The 24,889-nt window shown below is 42.3% G+C and overlaps 1 protein-coding gene across 1 annotated transcript in view; it reads right to left on the bottom strand.

Moving 5' to 3' along the window:
* PLCXD3 (phosphatidylinositol specific phospholipase C X domain containing 3) overlaps window positions 1–24,889 on the bottom strand; it is an 86,027-nt gene that overhangs the window by 13,418 nt on the left and 47,720 nt on the right. The window contains exon 2 of the mRNA XM_049794799.1: window positions 19,638–20,346. Within this exon, the coding sequence (XP_049650756.1) occupies window positions 19,638–20,346 (709 nt within the window). The remainder of the gene's footprint in view (window positions 1–19,637; window positions 20,347–24,889) is intronic.

Genomic DNA, 24,889 nt, shown 5'->3' with positions numbered 1-24,889 from the left:
ATTAACTAATAGCATTAGGAATGCAGACAGCTGCAAAAGGACTCAGCTGTCCCTGTAATATAAAAGATCTCATTAATGAGGCAACTCTAGTATTTTGGCTACTCTCTTGGTCAATGTAGTAGGGAATTAAAGAGGGCAATGCCAGAGCTAAAACTGTCAACTGCTACCACACAAAGTGAGGCATTTAGCTTTTACATCATGACTGAAGAAGGCCTTATAACACATGTAGTTATGCTACTATGGACAAATACATGATAGTCCATGGATTAACAGGAAAACTACTGCCTGCCATGAGGATGCCTGTGTTCAGAGGCTGGCTTTTTGCAGTGATCAAGCAGATCAAGTCAGACAAGGTCATCAGCTGCTCTTCTAATCTGGACTTGTGCAAAGCATTTGACACTGTCTAGTATGATATCTCTAAATTCCAGACACAGGGATTTGACAGATGGACCACTCAGTGGATAAGGAATTGGCTAGATGGTTGCACTCAAAGACCTGTGGTCAATGGCCTGATGTCCAAGTGGAGAGCAGCGACGAGTGGCATTCCTCACAGTTGGTATTGGGACTGACGCTGTTTAACATCTTTGTCAGCAACACAGGCAGCGGGATTGAGTACATCCTCAGCAAGCCTGGCAACGACACCAAGCTGTGTGTTGCAGTTGACACACCTGAGGGATGGGATGCCATCCAGAGGGACCTTGACATGCTTGAGAGGTGGGCCTGTGCAAAGTTCATGAAGTTCAACAAGGCCAAGTGCAAGGTCCTGCACCTGGGTCGGGGCAACCCCCAGTATCAACACAGGCTAGGGGTTGAAGGGATCAAGAGCAGCCCTGCGGAGAAGGACTTGGGGGTGTTGGTTGACAAGAAGCTCAACATGACCTGACAATGTGCATCTGCAGCCCAGAAAGCCAACTGTGTTCTGGGCTGCATCAGAAGAAGCGTGACCAGCAGGTCCAGGGAGGTGATTCTGCCCCTCTACTCTGCTCTTGCGAGACCCCACCTGGAGTACTGCATCCAGCTCTGGGGCCCCCCAACATAAGAAGGACATGGACCTGTTGGATCAAGTTCACAGGAGGGCCACGAAGATGATCAGAGGGCTGGAGCACCTCTCATATGAAGACAGGCTGGAGAGTTGGGGTAGTTCAGCCTGGAGAAGAGAAGGCTCCAGGGAGACCTTACAGCAGCCTTCCAGTGCCTAACGGAGGCCTACAAGAAAGGTGGGGAGGGACTTTTGACAAGGGCATGTAGTGATAGGACAAGGGGTAAAGGCTTTAAACTAGAAGAGGGCAGATTTAGATTAGATGCAAGGAAGAAGTAAATTCTTCACTGTGAGGTTGGTGAGGCACTGGAACAGGTTGCACAGAGAGGTTGTGGATGCCCCATCCCTGGAATTGTTCCAGGCCAGGTTGGATGGGGCTTTGAGCGACCTAGTCTACTGGAAAGTGTCCCTGACCATGGCAGGAGCGTTGGAACTAGATGATCTTTAAGGTCGCTTCCAACCCAAACCATTCTGTGATTATATGATAATATTATCTCTTTGAAGATCAGATAGGGGAGTGTCCTGGTTTCAGCTGGGATATGGTTAATTGTCTTCCTAGTAGCTGGTATAGTGCTATGTTTTTGAGTAGGGTGTGAGAAGAATGTTGATAACACTGATGATTTCAGTTGTTGCTAAATAATGTTTAGTCTAAAGTCAAGGATTTTTCAGCTTCTTAATCCCAGCCAGCAAGAAGGCTGGAGGGGCACAAGAAGTTGGGAGGGGACACAGCCAGGACAGCTGACCCAAAGTTGCCATACCGTGTGACATCACATCTAGTGTATAAACTGGGGGGATTGGGGGTGGGGGGAATCGCCGCTCGGGGACTAACTGGGTCTCAATCGGTGGGTGGTAAGCAATTGCACTGTGCATCATTTGTACATTCCAATCCTTTTATTATTACTGCTGTAATTTTATTAGTGTTACCATTATCATTATTAGCTGCTCCTTTTCTGTTCTATTAAACCGTTCTTACCTCAACTCACGAGTTCTACTTCTTTTCCCAATTTTCTCCCCCGTCCCACTGCAGGGGGCGGGGGGGAGTGAGCAAGCATCTGCATGTTGCTTAGTTGCTGGCTGGGGTTTAAACCACAACAGGGAGAAACATCTCCCATTTTCATAACAGTGGTACAAGTCTTAAACTATGAAAAATGGAAGGGAACAGAGATCCGAGTGCTGTTCAGATGTCATTCCTTTCAACCTACTGTGGCCCAAACAGAGATAAGCCTGAACACTCATTCACACAAGTGCCTGCATGTGGCATAGCTTACCTGCTTGAGACAGCTGGTCCTGGTCCCAGTTCCACACAGAAATCTGACTGTTCAAGAAATGCCAAGAAATTCACAGAAATTAAAAGAAGCATGGACTATAAAAATGGGAACTGGAACTTATTCCACTGCCTGTGAAACAGAGAAAACCTCTACTTTACATAAGAAAACATCTGTCACCTATCAAGGGAATAGCTACAGGTTTGTGGCTTTTTCCTCCCTATTCTCTAGTTCTTTAAAAAAAGAGTTATGATTGATTCATACACTCATTACACTTGAACCCACTGTATTAAAGCATTCAAATCAGGTGTCAGAATTAACTGCAGAGTGGGGACTGCTTTGTCACAGGTGTATGTTGTAGCCAGTAGTAGACCATTCACGGCCAAGTTTTCCTCCAGCAGACTCAGCCAAGGTCTTCGTTTTCTCCAAGGGTTGCCACCATGTGTCATCTGGGACCTTTCAAAGAGCTCCTCCTGCTGAGGAGCTTGGTAGGGGACTCCAGGCACAGAGCTGCCCAGCTACTCCCCAGTTCACAGTTTCACTTGCTGCTGATGGCTCGGCCCAGAATCTTGGAACACAGATGAATTAGCTGAGCGATTCTGAAAATCTCACTTTGAATAACTGGAAGAATTAGTAAAAATGTAGGTATCACTACCAGGGAAATCAGAACAGCTAGGTGGAAGGCAGAGTTTATTTAAGAAACTTCTGGCTGCCAGCACTATCACTCCACTGTGTGACCTGTAACAGAACTTCACACATCTTGCACAGTTTCCACTGAAATAGGTACTACAATAAATCTAAATTACCTAATTAAATAGGTAAAATATGGGTGTTTTTTTCAGTCTAATAGCGTATCCTGCAAAATTAATGTTTTCTTCCTGCAGATGCTTCAAAATTAAACTAAATGTCACCTATATTTGAATCCTTTGCTATTGAATACAGAGCAAAGCAATTTCCATTTTCTTTCAGATAAACCACTCTAGGTGGTTCTAATTTTTTTATTCCATCAAATGGAGATATAAAGTCAGTCTGCAGTGGCAGAGAACAGACAACTAAAGTATACGATAGTGCACACAGCTGTTCTGTGATAGTACTTTGTTCAGTATATTCTACAACACATTATTCAGACAGACATACTGTGGAATAATTTATATTGAATGTAATGTTGAAAAATGCAAGAAAAATAACCATACTAAAATCAGAGAAAGTTGCAGTAAAGAGATGGGTCTTGCATCATTCCCAGGAATTTAACACTTTTGGATTCTTCAGAGAAGGTGGAAGTCTGCTTCATTTGTGAAACATCAGCAAGCATATTACAATGAAGCAATCCACCCAACAAAGTTTAAATGGAAAATTACAACAAAAATAATTGCCTTTGAAAAAAGGTACAGGGAAATAGTCATTTTTCATCACTGATGCTATCTGGACAGCAAGAAGAAGCAGAGAATATAGTAAGAGCTTCAGGCTGCACATCCAAGTAACAGAAATTGGGCACAGTTACAGCTCTGATTTGAATGATGTTGTGATTAAAAGAAGTCAGAAAATGAGATGGTAGGGGGCAAAATTATATAGGAACATCCAGTTTTTCAGTTAATTAAAAAAATTAAATGTCTAGTTAATGTTCAACGTAGCCAATTAAACATTCTTCTCTTACTTTTTGGTCCTTTAAAATTTATATAATTTTAAATTAGGTGTCATTTTAAAATACAAGTTATTTTGAAACTGTCAGAACACTTCATTATTTCCAAAACACTAAGCTGGAAAATATCAAGATGAAATGTTTTCCTACATATTTTCCTCAAATACAAGTAGTCATCAAGCTTGACCCAATTTCATAAATAGTATCAATGGTGCTCACAAATCTGTTTTTCCAGCAAATTTCTGTTTAGCATGAAAATTCCTCCCTGCTGTACCTCTCTCCATCTGAGGCACCGCCTCTTCTGCTTCCTGCTGTCATTTCCTTCAACTATATTAGCAACTGCCTTTTTGCGTGGACTGAACTTCCTCTACCTCTTTCTCCACCAAGCCTTCATCTGCAAAGCTAGTTTTATCATTTCCCTTGCAAGGTGTGTATCAAATAGATACGCAGCACTAAGGATCCTTATTACACTGCTGTCATTGCCACCTAGGTTTTTGCCGCCCAGCCCCCCTGCCTGGACCCCAGGCTGGGGGGTGAGGGGGAGGTCTAGGGTCATCACACACCCAACCCACTAGATCCTCCACAACAACTGCTTCATCTCACTGGAGAGGGAGACTAAGCTGCTTATTATTAGCCTTTATACATTTTCTGGCTTCTAGCTCTGGACTCACACAGCTAAACCAGTTTTGTTAATCAGCTGGATCCCAGAGGCAATATCCTCCTAAATAGCATCCTGGGCATTGCTGTGAATCATTTACGAGGAGCAGCCTTTGCTGAGCTGTTCCTCATTCCTTCCACTTGTTTTCCTCACAACCCAGTGCTAACAAGCCCAAAGCATTCATATGATAAATCTTGTATTATACCAATTATAATTATGCCAAATAGAGCACCCAGGAGATATGGAATAGCCACTGATCTTTCACAGTGCAAAATGTTTGCTCTGGCTACAGCTGGGAGAGACACGCTTCCCGGGCTATGTTCCGGCCAAGATGGTCCCACATCAGGAGGACTTGTCCCCCAAACACAGACTTCTCTGACTCCTCAGTAACCACTGGGGTTGTGAAGAAGTACCGCAAGAGTGCCAGCTTCCCCATCCCCGGGCAGTGGCTGCTCGTTTGCCTTGAGACCAGACTGCTGCCGAGGCTCCTGCGAGCAACCCAGCAGAGAGGAACGCTGCACAGCGTGGTCCTGTCCTGCCACCTCCAGTGACAAACCAAGTGGCACGGACAAGACTGTGCACAGCTGCCTTCAAGAAGGTGCGTTAGCAGCCATGACGTTCTCCTGTGGAAGGGGGCCTGGGAGGAATCTGCTAATGATCTCTGTTCATCTTTTCAAAAGCTGACAGAACTCATCTTAAAAGCAGTCAGCTTTCTCACTCTCGCTTTTCCAGCTGTACGACTGTTGGAAAACTTCACTGCTCTGATGGCAGGGAACCCTTCTCTTGCTTCCAGCCAAAATGTATTTAGTCAGTGTATAACTGTTGCTCTTGTGAGAACAGCAGCCTTTAGCCTAAACTATTCTTTTCCCTCCCTGGCATTTTTGGCCATGATATTTACAGACAGTAATCACATAGCCTCTCAGGCTTCACTGTGCTAGGATAAACAAGACAAGCTCTCTCAATGTCTTCACCAATTAATTCCCTGATTATCCTAGTTAGTGGTCCCTCTCTGCATCTGTGCCAATTTTAATCTACTCCCCAGAACATGGATGATCAGAATTGCACAGTATATGCAAAAAATATCCCTATCCTGGACAGTAATATCGCCACCCTTCTGCACATGCTGGAAGCGCCTCGGTGCATATCGGGAAGATCCCGCTCTTTTTCCCAGATGCTTTCTGCTGAGGGCTCAGCTTTAGCCAGCCATGGGTGACACTGCAGCATCTGCCTTGCCTGGCTTCCCCAGCTGATGAGATCCCACCTTACCAGAGCATGCTCCCATGATTATGACCTTGCATTTTATACCACTGAATTCCAGCTCATTTCTAAATACTGCAGGCATCCAATTCTTGCTGTATGTTGCCCCACAGCTGTCTTCTGTTACAGTGATAGCCACTTTGTGTTATCAGTAAACTGCATTAGCAGTCTCCTACAACTGAATCCAAGGTCCTTCATGGAAATACTAAAGACAACCAGGCTCTTTGAGGAATGCTGCCATTACCTTCTCTTCAGTCTGGTGCTTCCAACCAGTCCCGACTCCATTTCCAATTCCCAAATTCCATTTTGGTTGATAATATCCTACTTAACACTTTACCAGCTGCATTACTGAAATCCCAAATTCCTTCTGTAAAATCTCCACAGAATTAGTTACAGGAAAAAAAAAAAAAAAGATCATTTGACACCATCCACCTTTGGCAAAACTTCATCAACATTTACCCTATTTTCCATTAACCTCTGTATTTTTAATTATCACTTCTTAAGTCTCACCTTCTCCTGAAAGCTTGTGCGGGCTCGGACCATTCCCTGCTGTTTTTAGATAAAGGCGTTATGTTTTCTGCTCTCTACCCCAAACCACTGTTTTTATAGGTCTGCTTTAACGTGTGCAGTGTTCATGCTAGTCTTTCAGCAGTTCTGCTATGGAGATTAGACAGATCACTCTCCTCTCTGTTTGAACGTATTCACTTCTTACAGCTTTTATAAAACATCTTCCCCAGTGATACTGGGAGTTGCAAAGAAGGCTCCAAGAAGAATCCTGACAATTTAAACACTGGATGAAAAATTAACTTCCAAGCTCCACACTGAATATAGCAGAACTTAACATGAAGATAAGCAGGATTAATACAGTTATTTTAACCAACTCACAAGGGCCTATCGTTAAGGTAACAGTGGTACAGTTTACTTACTGCACTGTGCAAAGGAATCCACTGAAAGGAATAAAATCTGCTTGTTTCACTCTGGTAGGTATTTCTGCTGACCTTTGAGCCATCCTTTTTAACATTCATTACTGGCAGATTTTGTAATCAAATACTAACAGTCATCTTTTAACTCAACCTTATAGCCCACAGTCTTGAAATGTCTCAATGATGCAATCAATGGCAACATAACATGACTGACAGCAAAATTCAGATCAGTCATAAAGCTGAGTCAGACCCTTCCACACTGCATAGTCCCAAATCACTAACTCCAGACTACATCTACCATCATGCTGTCTGCCTTGACTTCAAATAATTTTAAATTTTAAAGAGGGCGATCAGGCCATTTCACTTTTGGCCAAAATAATGAGGTTGAACATTCCTAGAGAAAAATAAAAACAGGTTCTGACTTATTTTTCCTGCAAAAACGTAAAAGTCCTGAAGATGTGCAACAGTAATACCTAGATGATAGTGTCTCTCTGAAGAACTCTGTCCTTCTGCAGTGTTTATTACCATGTACACCAGCTGAATTATTATTGTTAATAATACTGCTACTTTGTTTGGCCAGTGGTATTCACCCTATAGCTAATGGATAAAACCATAATTTCCAATAGTCATAAGCAAACATAAAATGGACAGTAGGAATGAGAGAAAAAGAATGATACCATCTGCAGACTGTCACTTGATCAACAGTGATATCAAGAGGCAAGTAAAGGCTGGGTACTTCAGCACTAGATACCCATTGTGGTATTAAAGAGATCTGGCCCAAAACCAAGAACTGCTGTTCTGCGAGAAACTCCAGCATTTCAAACTGTGATTTTTTTCACATTAGAAAGCAAATACAAAATGTTGGACTTTCCCATCAAATAAAGTTCAAGACCTATTTCTGAGTACAAAAATGAAAAGCTGGGAATATACAAACAGTATTAAATATTGCAATTAACACTGTAACATAAATCTGAAGACAAGACAGGACTAATAGAAGTACAAAGTTGAAACATTTTGACATAAAGTATTTTCCTAAAATAGACTTCTCCCTGGAGAAGAACACTGAAAGATGCATTCCTGAAAAAAAGAATAGACTTTAAGATACCTGCAGTTTTCAATAAAAAGCTGCACCAATGGAAAAAAAACCAGTTTTGTAATCACTGGGTTTAAACAATTTACAGAAATATGCACTTCCTGACACATCTAGAAAAACTAACAAATGTAGACTAAACTCTTTAAAAAAGGAAATAAAATATTAACAAATATATCACTGATGTAATATCGAATTAGCTTTAAAAAACAAAAAAGTTTTGATGATTTGGAGAGCTCTTACTGGTTCAGATCAGCACTAAAAATAGGCAGACACTGTGAGAAGTCTCCTGTTTCCAGTAATACTGGTAACTTCTCAGTTGATCTTGTATTTTATTTAATGAGAGAGAACTCCACATTGATGAACTAGGGTTGTTATACCACAGATGAAACAAATCACATCACAGACCATCAGGGAAAAGGTAGACTAAAAAATGCATTATATAATTTGTAAAAATATAGCAAGGGATTGCAGGGGATGCATCAACAATAAACTAAAATCCTCCTGGAGTGAAGCCAGAATAGATATTTGATTGAGACACGCTATAACAAAGAGGTCATAGAACCATAGAATAGCTTTGGTTGGAAGGGACTTAGTCCAAACCCTCTGCAATGAGCAGGGACATCTTCAACTACAGCAGGTTGCTCAGAGCCCCATTCAACCAGACCTTGAACATTTCTAGGAATGGGACATGTACACCCTCTCTGGGCAAGCTGTTCCAGTGTTTCACCACCCTCATCATAAAATTTTTTTTCCTTTTACCTAGTCTGAAGCTACCCTCTTTTAGTTTAAAACCATTACCCCTTGTCCTATCACTACAGGCCCTACTAAAAAGTCTGTCCTTGTCTTTCTTACGAGGCCATTTTTAAGTACTGAAAGGCTGCAATAAAGTCTCCCCAGAGCCTTCTCCACCCCAGGTGAAACAACTCCACTCTCAGCCCTTCCTCACAGGAGAGGTGCTCCAGGCCTTTGATGATCTTTGTGGCCCTCCTCTGGACCTACTCCAACACGTCCATGTCTTTCCTGTGCTGAGGACCCCAGAGCTGAACACAGTACTCCAGGTGGGGTCTCATGACAGCAGAGCAGAGGGGGATACTGTTGGCTTTCTGGACTGCGAGAGCACATTGCTGGCTCATGTCCAGCTTTTCATGCACAAGTACCCCAAGTCTTTCTCCGCAAGGCTGCTCTCAATCCCTTCATCCCCCAGACTGTAATGACACCAGGGGTTGCCCCGACCCAGGTGCAGGACCTTGCACTTGGCCCTGTTGAACCTCATGAAGTTTGCATGGGCCCATTTCTCAAGCTTGTCCAGGTCCCTCTGGATGGCATCCCGTCCCTCAGGTGTGTCAACTGCACCACTCAGCTTGGTGTCACCTGCAAGTTTGCTGAGGGTACACTTGTTCCCACTGTCTCTTGTCATTGATGAAGATATTAAAGAGTACTGGTCCCAAAACAGACCCCTGAGGGACACTACTTGTCACTGACCTCCATCTAGATATTGAGCTGCTGACAACTACTCTCTGGATGCAACCATCCAGCCAGTTGCTTATCTGCCAAAGAGTCCATCCATCAAATCCATATCTCTCCAATTTAGAGAGAAGGATGTTGTGGGGGACTGTGTCAGAGGCCTTACAGAAGTCCAGATAGATGACATCTCCTAGCTCTTCCACTGTCCACTAATGCAGCAACTCCATCAGAGAGGGCCCCTAGGTTGGTCAGGCAGGACTTGCCCTTGGTGAAGCCATGCTGGCTGTCTCGAATCACCTCCCTGTCCTCCACGTGCCTTAGCATAGCTTCTAGGAAGACCTGTTCCATGACCTTCCCAGGCGCAGGGGGGAGGCTGACAGGTCAATACTTCCCAGGGTCCTCCTTTCTACCCTTTTTAAAAATGGGTGCAATGTTTCCCTTTTTCCAGTCTCCAGGGACTTCACTTGGCTTCTGTGACTTTCAAATATGATGGAGAATGGCTTGGCAACTACACCATCCAATTCCCTCAGGACTCTAGGATGCATCTTGCCAGGTCCTCTAGACTTCAGTATGTTCAGGTTCCTCAGGTGGTCTCAGATCTGATCTTCTCTTACAGTGGGAGGGACTTTGCTCCCCCAGTCCCTGCCCGGAGGTCCATCCACTCAAAATGTGTCAGAAGAGAGGTTGCCAAGAGAGGTCATTCCTTCCTCCTTCACTGTGACATGGAGTTGTGCTGAACCACTTTGTTCCATTGGCACAAGGAAACACAGACCTGTCATGTCAGCCATGCACTGAGCATGAGAATCCCTGCAGTGGCTTATGCTCCTCCTGTGGGATACAGACCAAGCTGTACATTCATCATAGAGCTGCTGCTGTCCCCTTCCTCCTACAGACCTGTCACACCAGATGCTGATGGTGATCAGCCTCAGCTAAGCATCTGCCCTGCATCAAGCATCGAAGACCACCCAGAGAGACCCTGCATCCCTCCACCCAGCGTGGACTTGGGGGAGATCTGCTAGACAGCACAGCCTCTGTCAGTGTAACCCAGCGTGCTGATATATTGTGCATCAGTGGACACATTATTTAAGAGACGACAAGAGTTCACAAGCATAGGCCTGGAGAAAAATACACACCACTAAAATAAAAAATAAAAAGGCAGATTTGAGCCTGCATCTCAGAAGAGATGTACCCTGAGAAGAGCTGCACAGCCAGTATGGTTGATGATGGCTGTAAGCAGGACAGAAGTCCAGAAGGGACTCAGAGGGAATTACAGTAACTGACCCTTGTGGTCAGTCCATTCAATGCATTATTTCCAGTTACTAGAGAATAAAGAAAAGTTCTGCCTGAGCTGGAAAATATTTTTCAAGCAACAGCGCACCTATAACTCTCATGAGAAATAGCTTAGAAGAAAAAACCCCAGATGTTCGTCATATGGATTACTACTTCACAAATATTCCTGAGACTGCAGAGCTTCAAGGATGGAGCTTTCCACCAAGAGAAAACTGTTCAGGTGGATTTATGTCTCTCCTGTTCTAGCAAAGCCAGACAGTAATAGCATTGAAATGCTGTCTGATGGAGGGAGGGAACCAGCAGCAAACGCCACTAGGTGAGACAGATCGTTATCAGCCAAACACTCTCTCAACTGAGAATAGCAACAAGCTCAGAAGATATTACTGTGCCTGGTGTGACAGCAGGGTAAGAGCAGGGCTCTCATTTCCAGTGCTGCAGCAGTGACCCTACTCACCCCTCTCGGCTGAGTGCTCTCCTTTACCTTCTGTAGGAAGATGCTTAACAGATGGACCAAACTGGGTGCAGACACTCGCCATGCCACATGCTCATACTCTTCAGAGAAGCAGAGCCCACCTTAGACAACACGCAAGCACCTTGATGGCCTTCCAGCCATAAGCTTCAGGACCGCTCACCTAGCTCCCGAAGACAGCCTGAAACAGCATCTCTGGGTGCAAAACATCCTCTTCTAATTCCTCCCAGTGGCAACTTTAAAGGCTGAGGGTAACACTCTGGTTTCAGATCTAATTATTTCATCTTAATTGTCCAAATCCCAACCATCACTGCACATGCAGGTGACATAGAAATGAAACTTGCTGGGCTGACTGCTTGCAACAGCCTATCTGAAGAAATGAAAACAAAGGAAGAGTGTACGTCAGAGGAGAGAGATGGTGAAAGGCAGCTAAGGAAAGGATGCAAAAATAGTGGACCTGAGCAGAGCCAGGTCCTCCTCCTGATGCAGGGATGGCAGTCGTGAGCCCTGCACAACCAGCAGCTCATTTGAGACAGCCGGGAAGGGTAGCAAGGAGTTGAGTCCTCACTGCTTCAGCATTTTCCTCAATCAAAAGCAGGGAACAGTGGTGTGGCCCTGTTTTTGCTTTCCTCTGGTAAGCAGCAAAACCAAGGCAAACCATAATGAACTTAGCTCTGAGAGAAAGCCTCCTCACAAGGAGCTAAGTTTCTTTGCAATATCCACCCAAACCTTGGGAAACAAGGCAGTGAACACGCTGGCTAAAATGATCCCTTCCCAGTTACTCAAGCAACACAGTACACTACCATACCTGTAGGAATTATTTGGATTACAGCATTGCCTCAGAGCTGTAATCTGAATTGGTGTCACTGGAAAAGGAGAGAAGCCAGTTTCAGACTTCAGAGTATGTAAATCCAAGTAGGAAGGGAATAAACATCCACGGCTGTCCCCCTTTGCTGTCCAGCAGCAAAATTAAGGAGCACATCAACCAAGAACTGATTTCATTCTTCATTTACTACACAACAGTGCTTGCTGGCACAACTGAGAGCATCATGGCGGTGTTTGAAAGACAAAGTAGGTTTAAATACCACACCACGAAACAAATGACGGTAAGGTTTCTTCTTTGTGCTATAGCTCAGAAAACAAAAAATTTCAGTGCAAAATTGCCTGCATCTCACCATGGTCCCTACTCCGCTCAAACCACTCAGTCTCCTTCATATCTTAACACTATTTTATGATACAATACATTCTGGATGACAGTTGCTTAATTACAAAAAATCTCAGATCAACAGTGACAATATTAAAATCTTGCCAAACATCAAATCCACTGTATGATCATTCAATGTCTTAAAGCCATGGTTTTTATTATTCTTCTTACCGTCTGAGATAAGTACTGAAAGACATTTTACTATAATAGGCTGTGCTCTGTTGAAGCAACTGTACAGCCTGGGACAATACATGCAGTGCTATCATAATTATAGACAAAGTCTTATTATAATCTCTGACTACATGAAGTTTATATCTTATATGCCCCCCCCCACCAAAAAAAGAAAAAAATTAACCCCGGAAGAAAATGGAATTATGAAAGGTTTGCCTAGGAGTAAAGTTGTAGAGCAAAGACCAATAAAATGAGGTTAAACATTTCCAGACTTTAAGAGCAAAAGAAATAAAAAATAAGCTTTATATTGTATCAAACCAGCAACTTTCACAGTGACGGTGGCTCCCTAAGAAAGAATTGCATTGCATCCCACTGACATTACTGAATTCCTAGGGAACAAACTTTTATCATCTCTGTTTTAATAGAAGAAACACATGAGCATTTTTATAGCCTGTGTAAGTTCTGCATCATACAGAAGGCGGTACACCACTGAGACCTTTGGCCTGGCTGCCCTCCCTATTTACAAGTCCTTTTCTACTCCCTCTGTTCCAGGCATTTCTTTTGTACAAATGAGGCATCAGGGTGCCAGGATCCCTTACTTGCTTGCTCTGCATGCTTTGCCCCAACACAACCGTGGTTAAAGCCTGCATGCCTAACCGCTCATTCAGTCCACAAAGGCTACTTGTTTGTAAGCACGGGGAAGCATTTAATAAAATTAATTGCAGGCTTGGTGTACTTCTGACAATGGATCCCAGGGACTTTCTGTAGATAAGGCTTCCTTAGCCTACCATCCAAGGGGACATAGCCACTGCAGATGTTGGGGATATGCAGGTGACTTCTCTAGGAGAGTGTGGATGCATTCTCTCTAGATTACAGTTGAAAGCTCTCTATGGCTTTGGAGGATGCTGATAATTGCCCAAACCCATCAGGAATGATACAGCATGTGCAACAAGGTTTTTAAGAGCTGACAGGAATTTTTTGACAATTTCTATCCACATCCTACCCCTCCAGGACCACAGAGCAGCTACAGGAGATTAAAAATTGAAACTTCCAAACATATAGTGACTGAATGTTAGTTAGTCCAGAACTGCCCAGTTCTCCATTTAAAAATTGACAAGGATGTGCCTATAGATCTACTTACTCATATAGACCTGAAGGCAATGGTTTGCAGCACGCAAGTGCTAATACAACATAGAGACATGGATGTTGCCATACCTGCTGAGTTTGTATTTGCTTGAGTTTGTACTAAATGTCTTTGTACAGAAAGTCACTATCAGCTTGAAAGCCACCTAGTGAATAAATCTGGAAAGGCTTGTTTGTGTAAAACTGTGTGCTCATTTTGTACCTTATAAATGAAGACAGGAAGGACCAACCCATCAAGGAATCGTTCCCTTCACAATGAGGTAAAAGCAGGTAGGCAGACCCAGGCCCAGCATCAACAAATGCATTTCTCCCGTGGTCAGCACTTGTTAGCATCTATTAGCTGTTGAGTCTCCTCAGTGATCCAAGTAATGTCAGAAAGATCAAAGAAAACCTGATTGACTTAATGAGCCATTTGCAATTTCACTACAGCAGTCGTCCAGATTGAAGCATAAAATCTTTGAGACAAGTAGACATTAGCAACAGCTTACAGCAGTGGGGCTGAGGGAATGAACATTTCCTTTTTGTGATGAAAAATGCTTGCTGCTTTTGTATATGCAGGGTCTGACTGTGCTCAGAGTGTGATGATGGGACCATATAAAGTATCTTTACAAGTAGTCACACAGCATATACTGTAACTGCAAGTAGGTGTTTTGGTGCATAACATGATAAAAGTTACAAGCAGGCCAAATAGAGGAAAAGACTGTGAGACACTCCCGCTCCCCACAAGAAAACACCAGCCACCCCAAACAAACACCCCAAAGCTAAGCCACCGGTAATGCTGGTGGTCACAGAGCTGGTGAACACCATGCCAAATTCCTTTCTGGACTAAATCCCACATACAATACCTAAATAGGTATGTAGAATAAATACTTTTCCCTAACAAAGTTATTAAAAATCCTGTGCTTTTGTATTTTGTGGCAATTTAATGCTATTCAAGGTTCATGACCAAAGCCATCAGACACAACCACCCAGCACCTCCCAGGGGAATGCTATACTAAAATCCTTGTGCAGATGGATACTCCAGTGATGAAATGCCACTAAAATGCTTGCCTGCAAAATCCACCTGAACATACACAGCTCATTCGGGATTTCACTGTGCAGGCCTGTTGATACGGCAGATAGATGTTTCAAATGAAACCAAGGTCTCCCTGTGCTGCTCTGTGTACAAACACAAAGATTGCCTCTTGTGTGGAAAGACTAGAAAAGTAATTAAGGACAGCTTGAGGAAGAATAGAAACACTATGGATTTGTCCAGATTGCCTAGAGTACTTTCAAAGTCCCTAGTATATATATCAGAAAGAGAGCTTGTACCTTCTGGGGTCAAAAATAAAAAGAAGAAGAAAAAAGAAAAGAAAGAGAAGAAAGAAAAAAAGAAGAAAGAAAAAACAAGGAAAAAAAGAAAAAAATAAAATAAAGAAAAGGGAAGAAAGAAAAAAGAAGAAAGAAAAATAAGGAATATGAAAAGATAAAAGAAAAAAAAAAAAAGAAAAAAAAAAGAAAAGAAGAAAAAAGAAAGACAGCTACCTCCAAAATCAAATGCACTGAGGGACAAGCATGCTTGTACCATACGTATCAGTGAGGGACCAAGTCTACACCTGCCGCTTGGCAGTTAAAGAGCTCACACACCACCTGTTCTGCTTTGGGGTCACCGAGTTCTAAACTCAAACCAGCTCATCAGAGCCTGCTGCTCTCCTGCAGCCCATAATGGAGACAGACACCAAGGTTACAAGCAGGAAAGATGCCCAGACAATTAGCAAAATACAGTTGCCACAGTTGCCATTTCTGTTGTTGTTTTTCTTTTTCACATAAAATAAGAATGGGGTCAGTCAGTACCAAGCGTGGATGAAAATATCATCAAATCCCACTCTTCCAGCAACACAGAAACTCTCAAAAATTCAGCTGGCTGTGATATGACTTGGTGAAGGAGTGCACCCTCAGTAACTGACTCAAAAAAATCCCACTTCTTGCAACTTCAGGGATTATTTTTCATATAATATCCACCTACTCGCTAGCTGACTCTGACCCTACTTAGTTTATGCCTGCACCCAGAGATGGCTTTTTTCCAGACAGCTTCTGTGGCCTACTTTACCACCACTTTTGTTAATAGTGTGGCTGTTTTGCCTCCACTTCAATGGTTCATTCTCATGTGCAGGATTTTTTTTTTAATTTTTTATTTGCTTTGGTTGCTAAGGGGGAAGCTTTAGCATGGTAGGCAAGGATTTAGTCACATGTGAGCTAGGAACATTATCCTTACAGATTAATTTGAAATCAAGTGACAATCAGCTGGGTATGTGTTTATTTTCTATCTCTCAAAAGCTTTAAAAGTATCACAGGATTTTTGCATCCTCTGAAGGAGATCTATTCTTCTTCTTCTACATTATTCAACCTCAGAGACAACAAAGAGAGTATCATGCTTGTCTCCAATGTCAGGGATAAAATTAGTAATTTCACTGCAAATCAGAAAACAAGCTAGATTATTATGACGAACAGCTCTACACTCATCAAAAGGTTGTTTCACAACGGTCTTTCAGATGTACCAAAGGCAGCTGCCTCACTATGAATTTGATTCAATAAGCTGAGGGAACATAATTCATTTGGTACATACTGTTTGCTAATCAAAGAGTATTTCTTGGCATCTAAACTGTGCGTGACAGAACGTTAAGCCTGAAAACATATGGTTAGTCCTCAAAGTTTTTCATCAAATCCAAGAAACGTAACGTGCACGCATGGAAGCAATTCTTCTCATTCAAGTGATGAAGATGAAAGCTGTGTTACAAAGCTTTGTAATGCTGATCTGTGGTCCTAGGAAGATGTTATGAGAAATGGGTTTTCCCTCTTGTATTTGTGCAGGATAGAAAGCTTGATGACATTACAGTTTCTCCTTCTTTCAAATTATTGTCCCACAGAGCATTACCTGTGATGACAACAAAACTTATGAGCAAGCACTATCAGTAAAAAAGAGTCCTGGTATATCTTCTATTGAATTCAGTCTTAGAAGCATAAAACTGTTTTTTTTTAATCAAGGTTACCGTGGGCCTCCCACCTTGCATGTCTGTGCTGCGGGGAACAGGTTGAGGAAGAACATCACTTCTCCTTCTGAAATGTATCACCTTAGGACACTGCTCTACTGCAGTTTGAACATGTGGACTTCTACCACCACAACCAGCCACGATAAAAAGCTACTAAATGAACCATCTTGGCTACGGAGGAATAGTTCACCGTGCTCTTTCACAACATGAGCTACAAAGCAGCAGGAAGGACCATGAATTGCTGCACAGTGTCTGCTTGCAGTTTTCCTGGTCTGATGGATGCTGCAACTGAGAGAAACCAGGTTCTCCCTCTAAGGTGACCACTACTCTTCAAATTGTAAATAATCTCATGACTAACAAACAACTTAAGAGATCAAAACCTCGTATATTTTGCTGGATCCAAAAAGGATCAAAACTTTGCTTTGTTTTCAGAATAACGGCCACGGTACAGATGGGGGAAAAAAAGAGACAACTATGGGTTTTACTTGAAAATGCCAAAGGAACATTTCTTAAATGTAATACTTTATTCAGGGGAAAAAAAAAGCCCACACCAGAATTATTTGAACAATTCAACCTTATTCCACACTTGCATTCAGACCTTTCAAAATTCAGTGATGTGAGGGAAAACCCCCACCCAAGTATGGTTACAAAACTGCTGCCAAAAGGAAGATACTGCATTCTTAATGCAAAGCTATTTGCCAGCATTTATTAATAAGCAGAAAGTAGTTTAAAATATATAAATCTATGCAGCAACTGGCAACAAAAGCACATATATTATCTGCCTGGACACAGTAGTTGGATTTGATCTATGTATTTATTCTGAAAAGTACAGAATAATCTTTTTTTGCAAATAATTATGAGGTGGTTCAAGGTAGCAAACACAGCACAACTGGAACATATACCTCAGCTCCTTTAGTATGAATTACATACTTCTAAGTTACTGAAACATTAATGCCATGAGATTGAAGAGAATTCTGTAAGTTCTACTAATTGTGCTGCATCCTTTGACTGCTCATCTATTTATTTTTTAACAGGATCATCATCAAATAAGAGCAGCTCTGAGTATACTTGATGTTTGCTTTTAGAGCAGTTAACTCAATATAAAAGCTTAGTTTCTATGTAGATTAACACACATTCCAAGCCTGTATCTTCCCACAGTGTATTTTTGTAATAAAAATACAAATAAAAATTCAAAACGAGATGCCACATTTGGAAGACTAAATAGTAGCTTTGGAGATAATTTTAAAGCTACATTTCTTTTGCAGTGGTTAAGAAAGTTAGGCAAAGAAAGGAAAGGAAGTATTCATGCAGCAGACGTGATTACACACCTGTGGCTCACATGAAAAATCTCAGTTGCAATTTCGAAAACAACATTTCCTGGTATTCCAGCCCAATTAGTTACTGGCATTTCAAGTTAGTTATAATCTTAAAATTTTCTGTAGATAAAGGCATACTAAGAGTTCAAAGGCTTAAGTAATTCGTAGCTCAGCCATATCTAGAATCCATTTGAAGTTTCTGTTTTTCCAAAGAGCTTCAAGGAAGTACATTATGAGCTGGAGAAGAAAAGTTTTTTTAATGGCTGTTTTATTGATGCAGCAAGCTTTAAGAAGAACGTGGTGGTTTCTTGATTATGCTACTTCATGTTCTAAGGAACACTTAGAAAGATGTTTACCAGGGAAAACAAATCCCTGACCAACAAGGTGTTTAAAAGCAAAATCCATCAACAAAGTAGTACTTCAGTACAGAGAAGGGCTCTTCAGACTCAGCAGAAAGGGAGATGCCCAGTCCAGTGGAGCCTATATAAACATATGTGGAGGATACACAAACAGCTGCAAGTGCAGTCACACAAGCACTTCTGAATCATATTCCACTGCTTCTAAAACATTCTGTGTCAGTGTTTTACCATTTCAGGTAAAGTTTTTCCCTGTTTTTTCAAGTTAACAGTTGCTTGGGAAACTTGCCATAAAACTGGCTCAACCTTTCTCAAATATGAGGCATGTTTTCTTTGCAGGTTGCAGTGTCACAGGCACTGCGTCATTCATCTCATAGAAGGGGACAGTGCTCCCAATAGACCTTCCTGGCACAGGCACATCCATGCAGAGAGCAGAACATTAGCAGGCCATTGACCCCCATTATAAATTTCTTACACTCTGCAACCCTTTTTTTTTTTTAAGGGGAAAAAACCCATAGCTCTTGTGTCTTGGCATTAAATTTCAGGTTTCCTACCAAGTTGTCAAGAACACATATATGCCTTTAAGGTGAAAATTGGCTGTGATTTATCAAAGTCAGAATGGTATAAATAATGCATGTCTTGCACAGACAGCTTTTTTTTGTAATGTAACAACTAATGGCCTGTCAACACAGTATTCCAATTTCAGAACCTCTACAATGGTCTGCAGTCTCTTTCTTGTATGATAAATGAAGGCCTGTTAGGAGGCAAATTCACAGTAATGGTGTCCTGAGATCTTTGATATAATGTGTGATGGTATGCAGAGAGAAAAGCCACGCATCTTTAAGGTGTGTAAAAGTAGTTAAGGATGCAAATTCTGCAGTATCAGGCTTTGATGATGAGCCAAAATGAAAACATTATTTACTCAATACCTGAAGCCTGATGCATAAATAAAAACTTAAATAATCTAGATAATTCTGACAGATTTATCCACATCCAGTAAGGAAATCCGAGGCAAGATGTTCAGTGCTTATGCTAAGAAACCACATTTGAAAAACAAAACAAATGGAAAAACCTACATTCTGAAAAAAAAGGCTAAGCCAATCCCATAAAATCTCATTAGGCTTTAGTGCTGGATTTTCTTTCAAGATACAAAAGCTTCTCCTTCAAAGTGTTCCTCTTTAAATATTTTAGGATTATGCCCAAGTTCTGACTAACCCGCAGTAGCATGGAAGAAACACATCTGCTGTAGTCTCTTTAAAAGGAATTAGAAAAGCAGCATTACCAACACACACATTGAGCACGTTACCTGCCAGAAACTTACCTTTCTGTGATTGTTTCTCTGAGACCACTAGCAACCCCTTTCACCACCGTACTAGCCTTTGGCGTCAGCACTACTTGAGATATAAAAAAGGAGCCCTTCTTTCTTCTTTCAGTGATTGATGCCTGGAGGAATTGAATCAGTTTTTCCGGATCTGTTGTGTTTGCCCAGGGAGCTGGCATCATCTGGCCTGGCCAAAGAAATGGTACTTCGAGAGCCACTGGACTATGGTAGAACACTAGCACTTGGTGTTCCTTTTCCCACAGGTACTGGAGGCTGACTTCATGGGCAAATATAGCAGGACACATTTTGTTTCCATACGTGTCTTTGAGCATTTGGACAAGCTTTTCATGGTGGTATTTCTGCATCCCGTAGAAGTGATTGAAGTCCAAGAAGACCACTTCTTTTGGGTGATCAGCAAGAAATGCATTGATCTCTTCCAGACCCTCCTTGACTTTGGCACTGAATAAACCATGAGCAAAGTAGAGTTCATTGTCTGGGTCTCTGGGCTTGGTAGAAATTCTAAGATCAAAATACCGTATACCTGCCCCCAGCTGACTGGTGAAGTTCATGGTCTGTGTAGCCAGCCACTTCCTCATCAGCTTTTTAGCCACAGTCCCAAAAACAGACACAAAATTCTGGACCGTCTCTGGCTGTTCAGGCCCAACTGGAGAGGCTTCATCAATGTAGAAGCTAAACGAGTCATGAGACCCTAAAAACACAACAACGGAAAACAATCAATACTGTATTCATATATTAAAAGTCATTAGTGATTCTTTCTTAATGAACATAATTTTCTGACCTGTACCAACACTTACCAATGAACTCCTCCCCTGCCCTTTTTCTCAATACACTACATTTGTCTGGCAGCATTTACCCCTCCAGTACCTTGCAGGAACTTCAAGGAGAGGTAGTGCCTGTTCCACTGTTTGTCTGGGCACTCCCTCACTCTCTTCTAGCTCTTACTTATGCCTTTAAGCTCAGTGAAGTCAGCAGGCTCTGAACATACAGAAATACTGTCTGGGCGCAGGCAGAGCCACACTCGGGCTGTCCCAGCTGGAGGGGATGCTTCTGGTCAGACTCACCACAGCAAGCAGGTCTGCTCCTCAGCCTACCTCACACCACTTGCAAAACCCCTTCAAGGTCAGCAGGACTTGTATTTCTGTAATGGACTGGAGCACCAAGGCCCTCAGAGATCCAAATCCTAGCATCAAAATGAGTTCAGAGCACAAATCCTGCCTGCTGATGATACTTTTGTAGGTACTTTTCAAAATTCTTTCCAAAGCACGCATGCTGTGGCAAATAAGTATCCCATTAATGAAATCCTGCTAGTCAGTATTTCTGATGGTGTTACTATTTTAACTGAACTGGAACAAACCCTATAAACTGAAGTGACAGCTATAACATTTTCTTCTTTAACAATAAATGGAGTCAAGACAAATCATCTTAGACTCTGGCTTGGATTTGGCTTTGTTTAATCTGAGAAATGTCTTAAAATCTTGTACAGCCCTGCTTTTCATGGTTGTCTCTTTGAACTGCATTTTACTTTTAAATATTAGATAAATTTTCCATTTTGATGAAGCTTTCTACTGCTAAGTGTTGAAGGAATAGCATATTCCTTGCAGAACCTGATTAGATCATGGAGCATCTGGTTACACACTGATATCCCAGGGGACCAGATCTGCATACAGAATTTTAATGGTAAAACAAATGATTAGAGCTGTGACTTGTGTCTCAACAGTATTACAGGGAAAATCAATGAGATACATTGAATGTTCTGCTCAATGTAACCTGCACTAATACAGAAATCAAACTAAATCTAGTCTTGTTTAAAATAAGGCATAGCTACTGATATTAGCAAGGGATGGATCTTGCAAACCCTCACTTTTTCCATTGAAGTCTCTTTTGTTTCAGTAGGATTTTATGTCAGAATAAGTACATGTATAAACTTGATCAACTGATTGAAGCAGTAGGCTCAAAATGGTATTAAGATTAATTAAACCATTTGACCTTTATTGTCTGATGTATGGCCACTAGCAACTTTAAGTTGCAGAAGAGGTGGCTAAACTCGACCACCATGGCCAATATACAACACAGTGCCAAACACTACTTGAAACTATTTAAGTCGAGAGAGGCAGCAAAGTTTTCACAGCAGAAAACTAAGGTGAACAACTTGTCAGCAGGTAGCTTTTAGCTACTGGTAATGCAAAACACAGAGAAGAGAGTGCAGCAGGCGGAAAACACCACAGTTAGAAGTGACTGAACATTACAAGCAGGATAGTTTAGAAAAATATTTTTTCCTAATTAAGGTCTTCATGCATATATTTGACCCTAAAAATGGGGATTCCTATGTGGAACGTACAGAGAAAAGCACACAGTGCACTGAGAACCTCCATGTTTTGTAACTCAAACAAGTAAGCCTTATTAAACACTACAGTAAGAAAATAAGGCTTGACTTAACTTGGCTGACACTGAACAAAGCAGATGGCAGCTATTCAAGACTATGTAAAGGTACCTCCTGGCTGAAAAGTACAGCAAATGTTTTGACTTTCCACATGTATAAGTAGTTTGAAGAGGTCACTTAAATATTTATTTTCATCATGCACTCATCTGCATTTCCTTTTGCCTGCATCCTGTCCTGTTGTCCTAACCAGCTTTCTCATGTAACTTGGGGAAATTCACAATCCTCACACTTGGCAGAGCAAATTAGAGTAGGATCTTTTACACTGTCATGCCCCAAATCCCTATGTTCCTGGTAATGAGAGAATGCTGTACAAATATACACTTGTTTTTAGCAACCAGGTTTGCTCCCAGCGTTGCTTTGGTGCATGGGGACATTCCCATCCTACTGTGCTACTGGGAAGTGGACTTCCAGGTTCTCTGTATCACCAAATCTCAGCTCCCATGAAGACAGGATGCAGCGTACTTTCAGAAATACTAATGCAATGATGCCTGCAGTCTTTGGAAGGTAGCAGTCCTTGCCCATCAGGTATCTTCATTATAGCAGGGCAGGGAACACACTGACCTGATGTATGGGACAGTGTCTATCACAGAGACTTCAGTCTGAGACATGGGGAAGCAAAGAGAGGGGAAATGACTTGTCCCGAGTCACACAGGGAGGACGAATAAGCTGATATTCCTCTTGTGTGCAAACATATTTTCTCACCACTTTACTAACTGTTTAGCACTTTTTAAAAATATTGCTCCCTGTTTTCCCACTATTTCAACAATGCAACATATCATTGATTCAAGGAGTCAAGGATGAAGGCTCGTGGATCAGGATCACACGGTGGTGAACAAGGGGTAAACATGGTGTGCATATGCTACAGACTGCCCAGTCAAGAGAAAGTGGACAAAGCCTTCTTAAAACAACTGGAAGAAGCCTCCTGATTACAGGGCTTGTTTTCATGGGGAACTCTTGAGACATTGCTGGAAGAGCAGAACAGCAGGGCATAGGCAATTTAGAAAGCATCAAAGACTTTTATTCTGCAGGCCCTCCTTTAAGTAGACAAGGCACACTGATGGACATGGTACAAATTAAGGAAGAAATGACAAGGGACATGAAGGCTGACAGCAGCCTTAGACAGAGTGACTACGATGTCATACAGGAGTTTAAAATACTGAGGAAAGCAAGGAAGGCAAATAGCAGAATAAAGATCCTGGACTTCAAAGCAGCAGTCTTAGCTTCTTCAGGAAATTGGTAAGTGGTAGCCTGGAGAATTACCTTAAATGCCGAGAAACTCAGGGGTAATGGTTGAACTTGAAAGACAACCTCTCTAAAGCATATGAACAGCGTGCAAGAAAACAAGGAGTTAAGGCAGGAGGCAAGTTTGCCTGAATGGATAACTGCTGAGTGAGCTCAAACTTAAAAAGCCATGTACAGAAGGTGTAAGCAGGGACAGACTCCCTAGAAGGAACAGAGGAGGAAGGCAGGGAGGGAGTTAGGAAGAGCACAGGTTCACTGGAGTTCCTGCAAGGGACGGGAAACCTGCAAGGGATGAGAAAGGCAACAGAGAGATCCTGCATATGTCAGCAGCAAGAGGGATCAAGGAGAATGCTGGCCCACTACTCAACAGGGCAGGAGACCTCGTAGTGCAGCACAACGAAACTACTGAAGTACTTGGTGTCCTCCTTGCCTTAGTCTTCACTAGCAAGGTCTGCTCTCAAGTACCACATGTCTCTCTGCCTAGTACTTTCTCTTTTTCAAACTGCTCCTCATTAGTAAAAAGTGACTGAGTTAAGGACTACTTACATAGATTAGACACATGTAAGCAGATGGGACAAGACAGGATTTATCTGAAGATGCAGAAGGCACAGGCCAAGATCACTGTAAGGCTACTCTCTCTCACCTTTGGCAGGTCATGTTGACTGCAGGAGGCGAAAGTTACACTCATCGTCAAAATGGGAAAGCAGGACAATCCAGGGAACCACAGTCTGTCAGATTCATTCAGTCCCAAGGAAGATCACAGAGCAAGTCCTCATGGAAACCACTTCCAGCTTATGAACAGTCAAAAGGTGACTGGGAACAGCTACCATGGATTTAGCAAGAGCAAATCATGACTGACCAACCCGATTGCCCTCCAGGATAGAATGACTGGCTTTGGGGAAAATAAAATTTTCCTTTTACTTCAACACTTTACTTACCCTCCCTTAATACGGGAGTCTAACGGGGAAGACACCAACTAGACAAGTGCCCTATAAGGTTATGTGAAAAACTACCTGGGCTGTCAGGCTCAAACGGTTGTGAGTGAAGGTTCAAAGTCTAACTTGCAGCTGATTACAAACCAATTCTGTTTAACATCTTCATCAGTGACAGAGACAACGTGATGTGGAGCACCTCAGCAAGTTTGCAGGTGAAACCAAGTTGGTGGAAGAGGTTAATGCTCTGGAGGCAAAAGTTGGTATTCAAAGAAACTTCAGCAGAGCAGAGAAGCTGGATGACAGGAACCTTAAGAAGTTCAAAGGCAAGATGGACCCAGGACAGACAATCCTATTCAGTAGCACCAACTGGCTAGAAAGCAGCTTTGAGGAAAAAGACTTGTTCACTCGGACATAAGGAAAAAACAAGTTCCCCACAAGACCAGTTAAGCCCTGGAGTGGGAGCCCAGCAGGGCTGCAGTCTACATCCCTGATTCTCAATGTGTGGCTCAACAGCCTCATCTAATTTGGAGTTAGCTCTGCTTTGAGCAGGGGATAGACCAGATGACTTCTGGAGCTCCTTTCAACTGTAAATTATTCTGTGTCTGCTTATTCAC

Source organism: Accipiter gentilis, chromosome Z (assembly GCF_929443795.1).
Source record: "Accipiter gentilis chromosome Z, bAccGen1.1, whole genome shotgun sequence".
NCBI classification, from domain to species: Eukaryota; Metazoa; Chordata; class Aves; order Accipitriformes; family Accipitridae; genus Astur; species Astur gentilis.
This window is presented reverse-complemented; position numbering and strand designations above follow the sequence as displayed.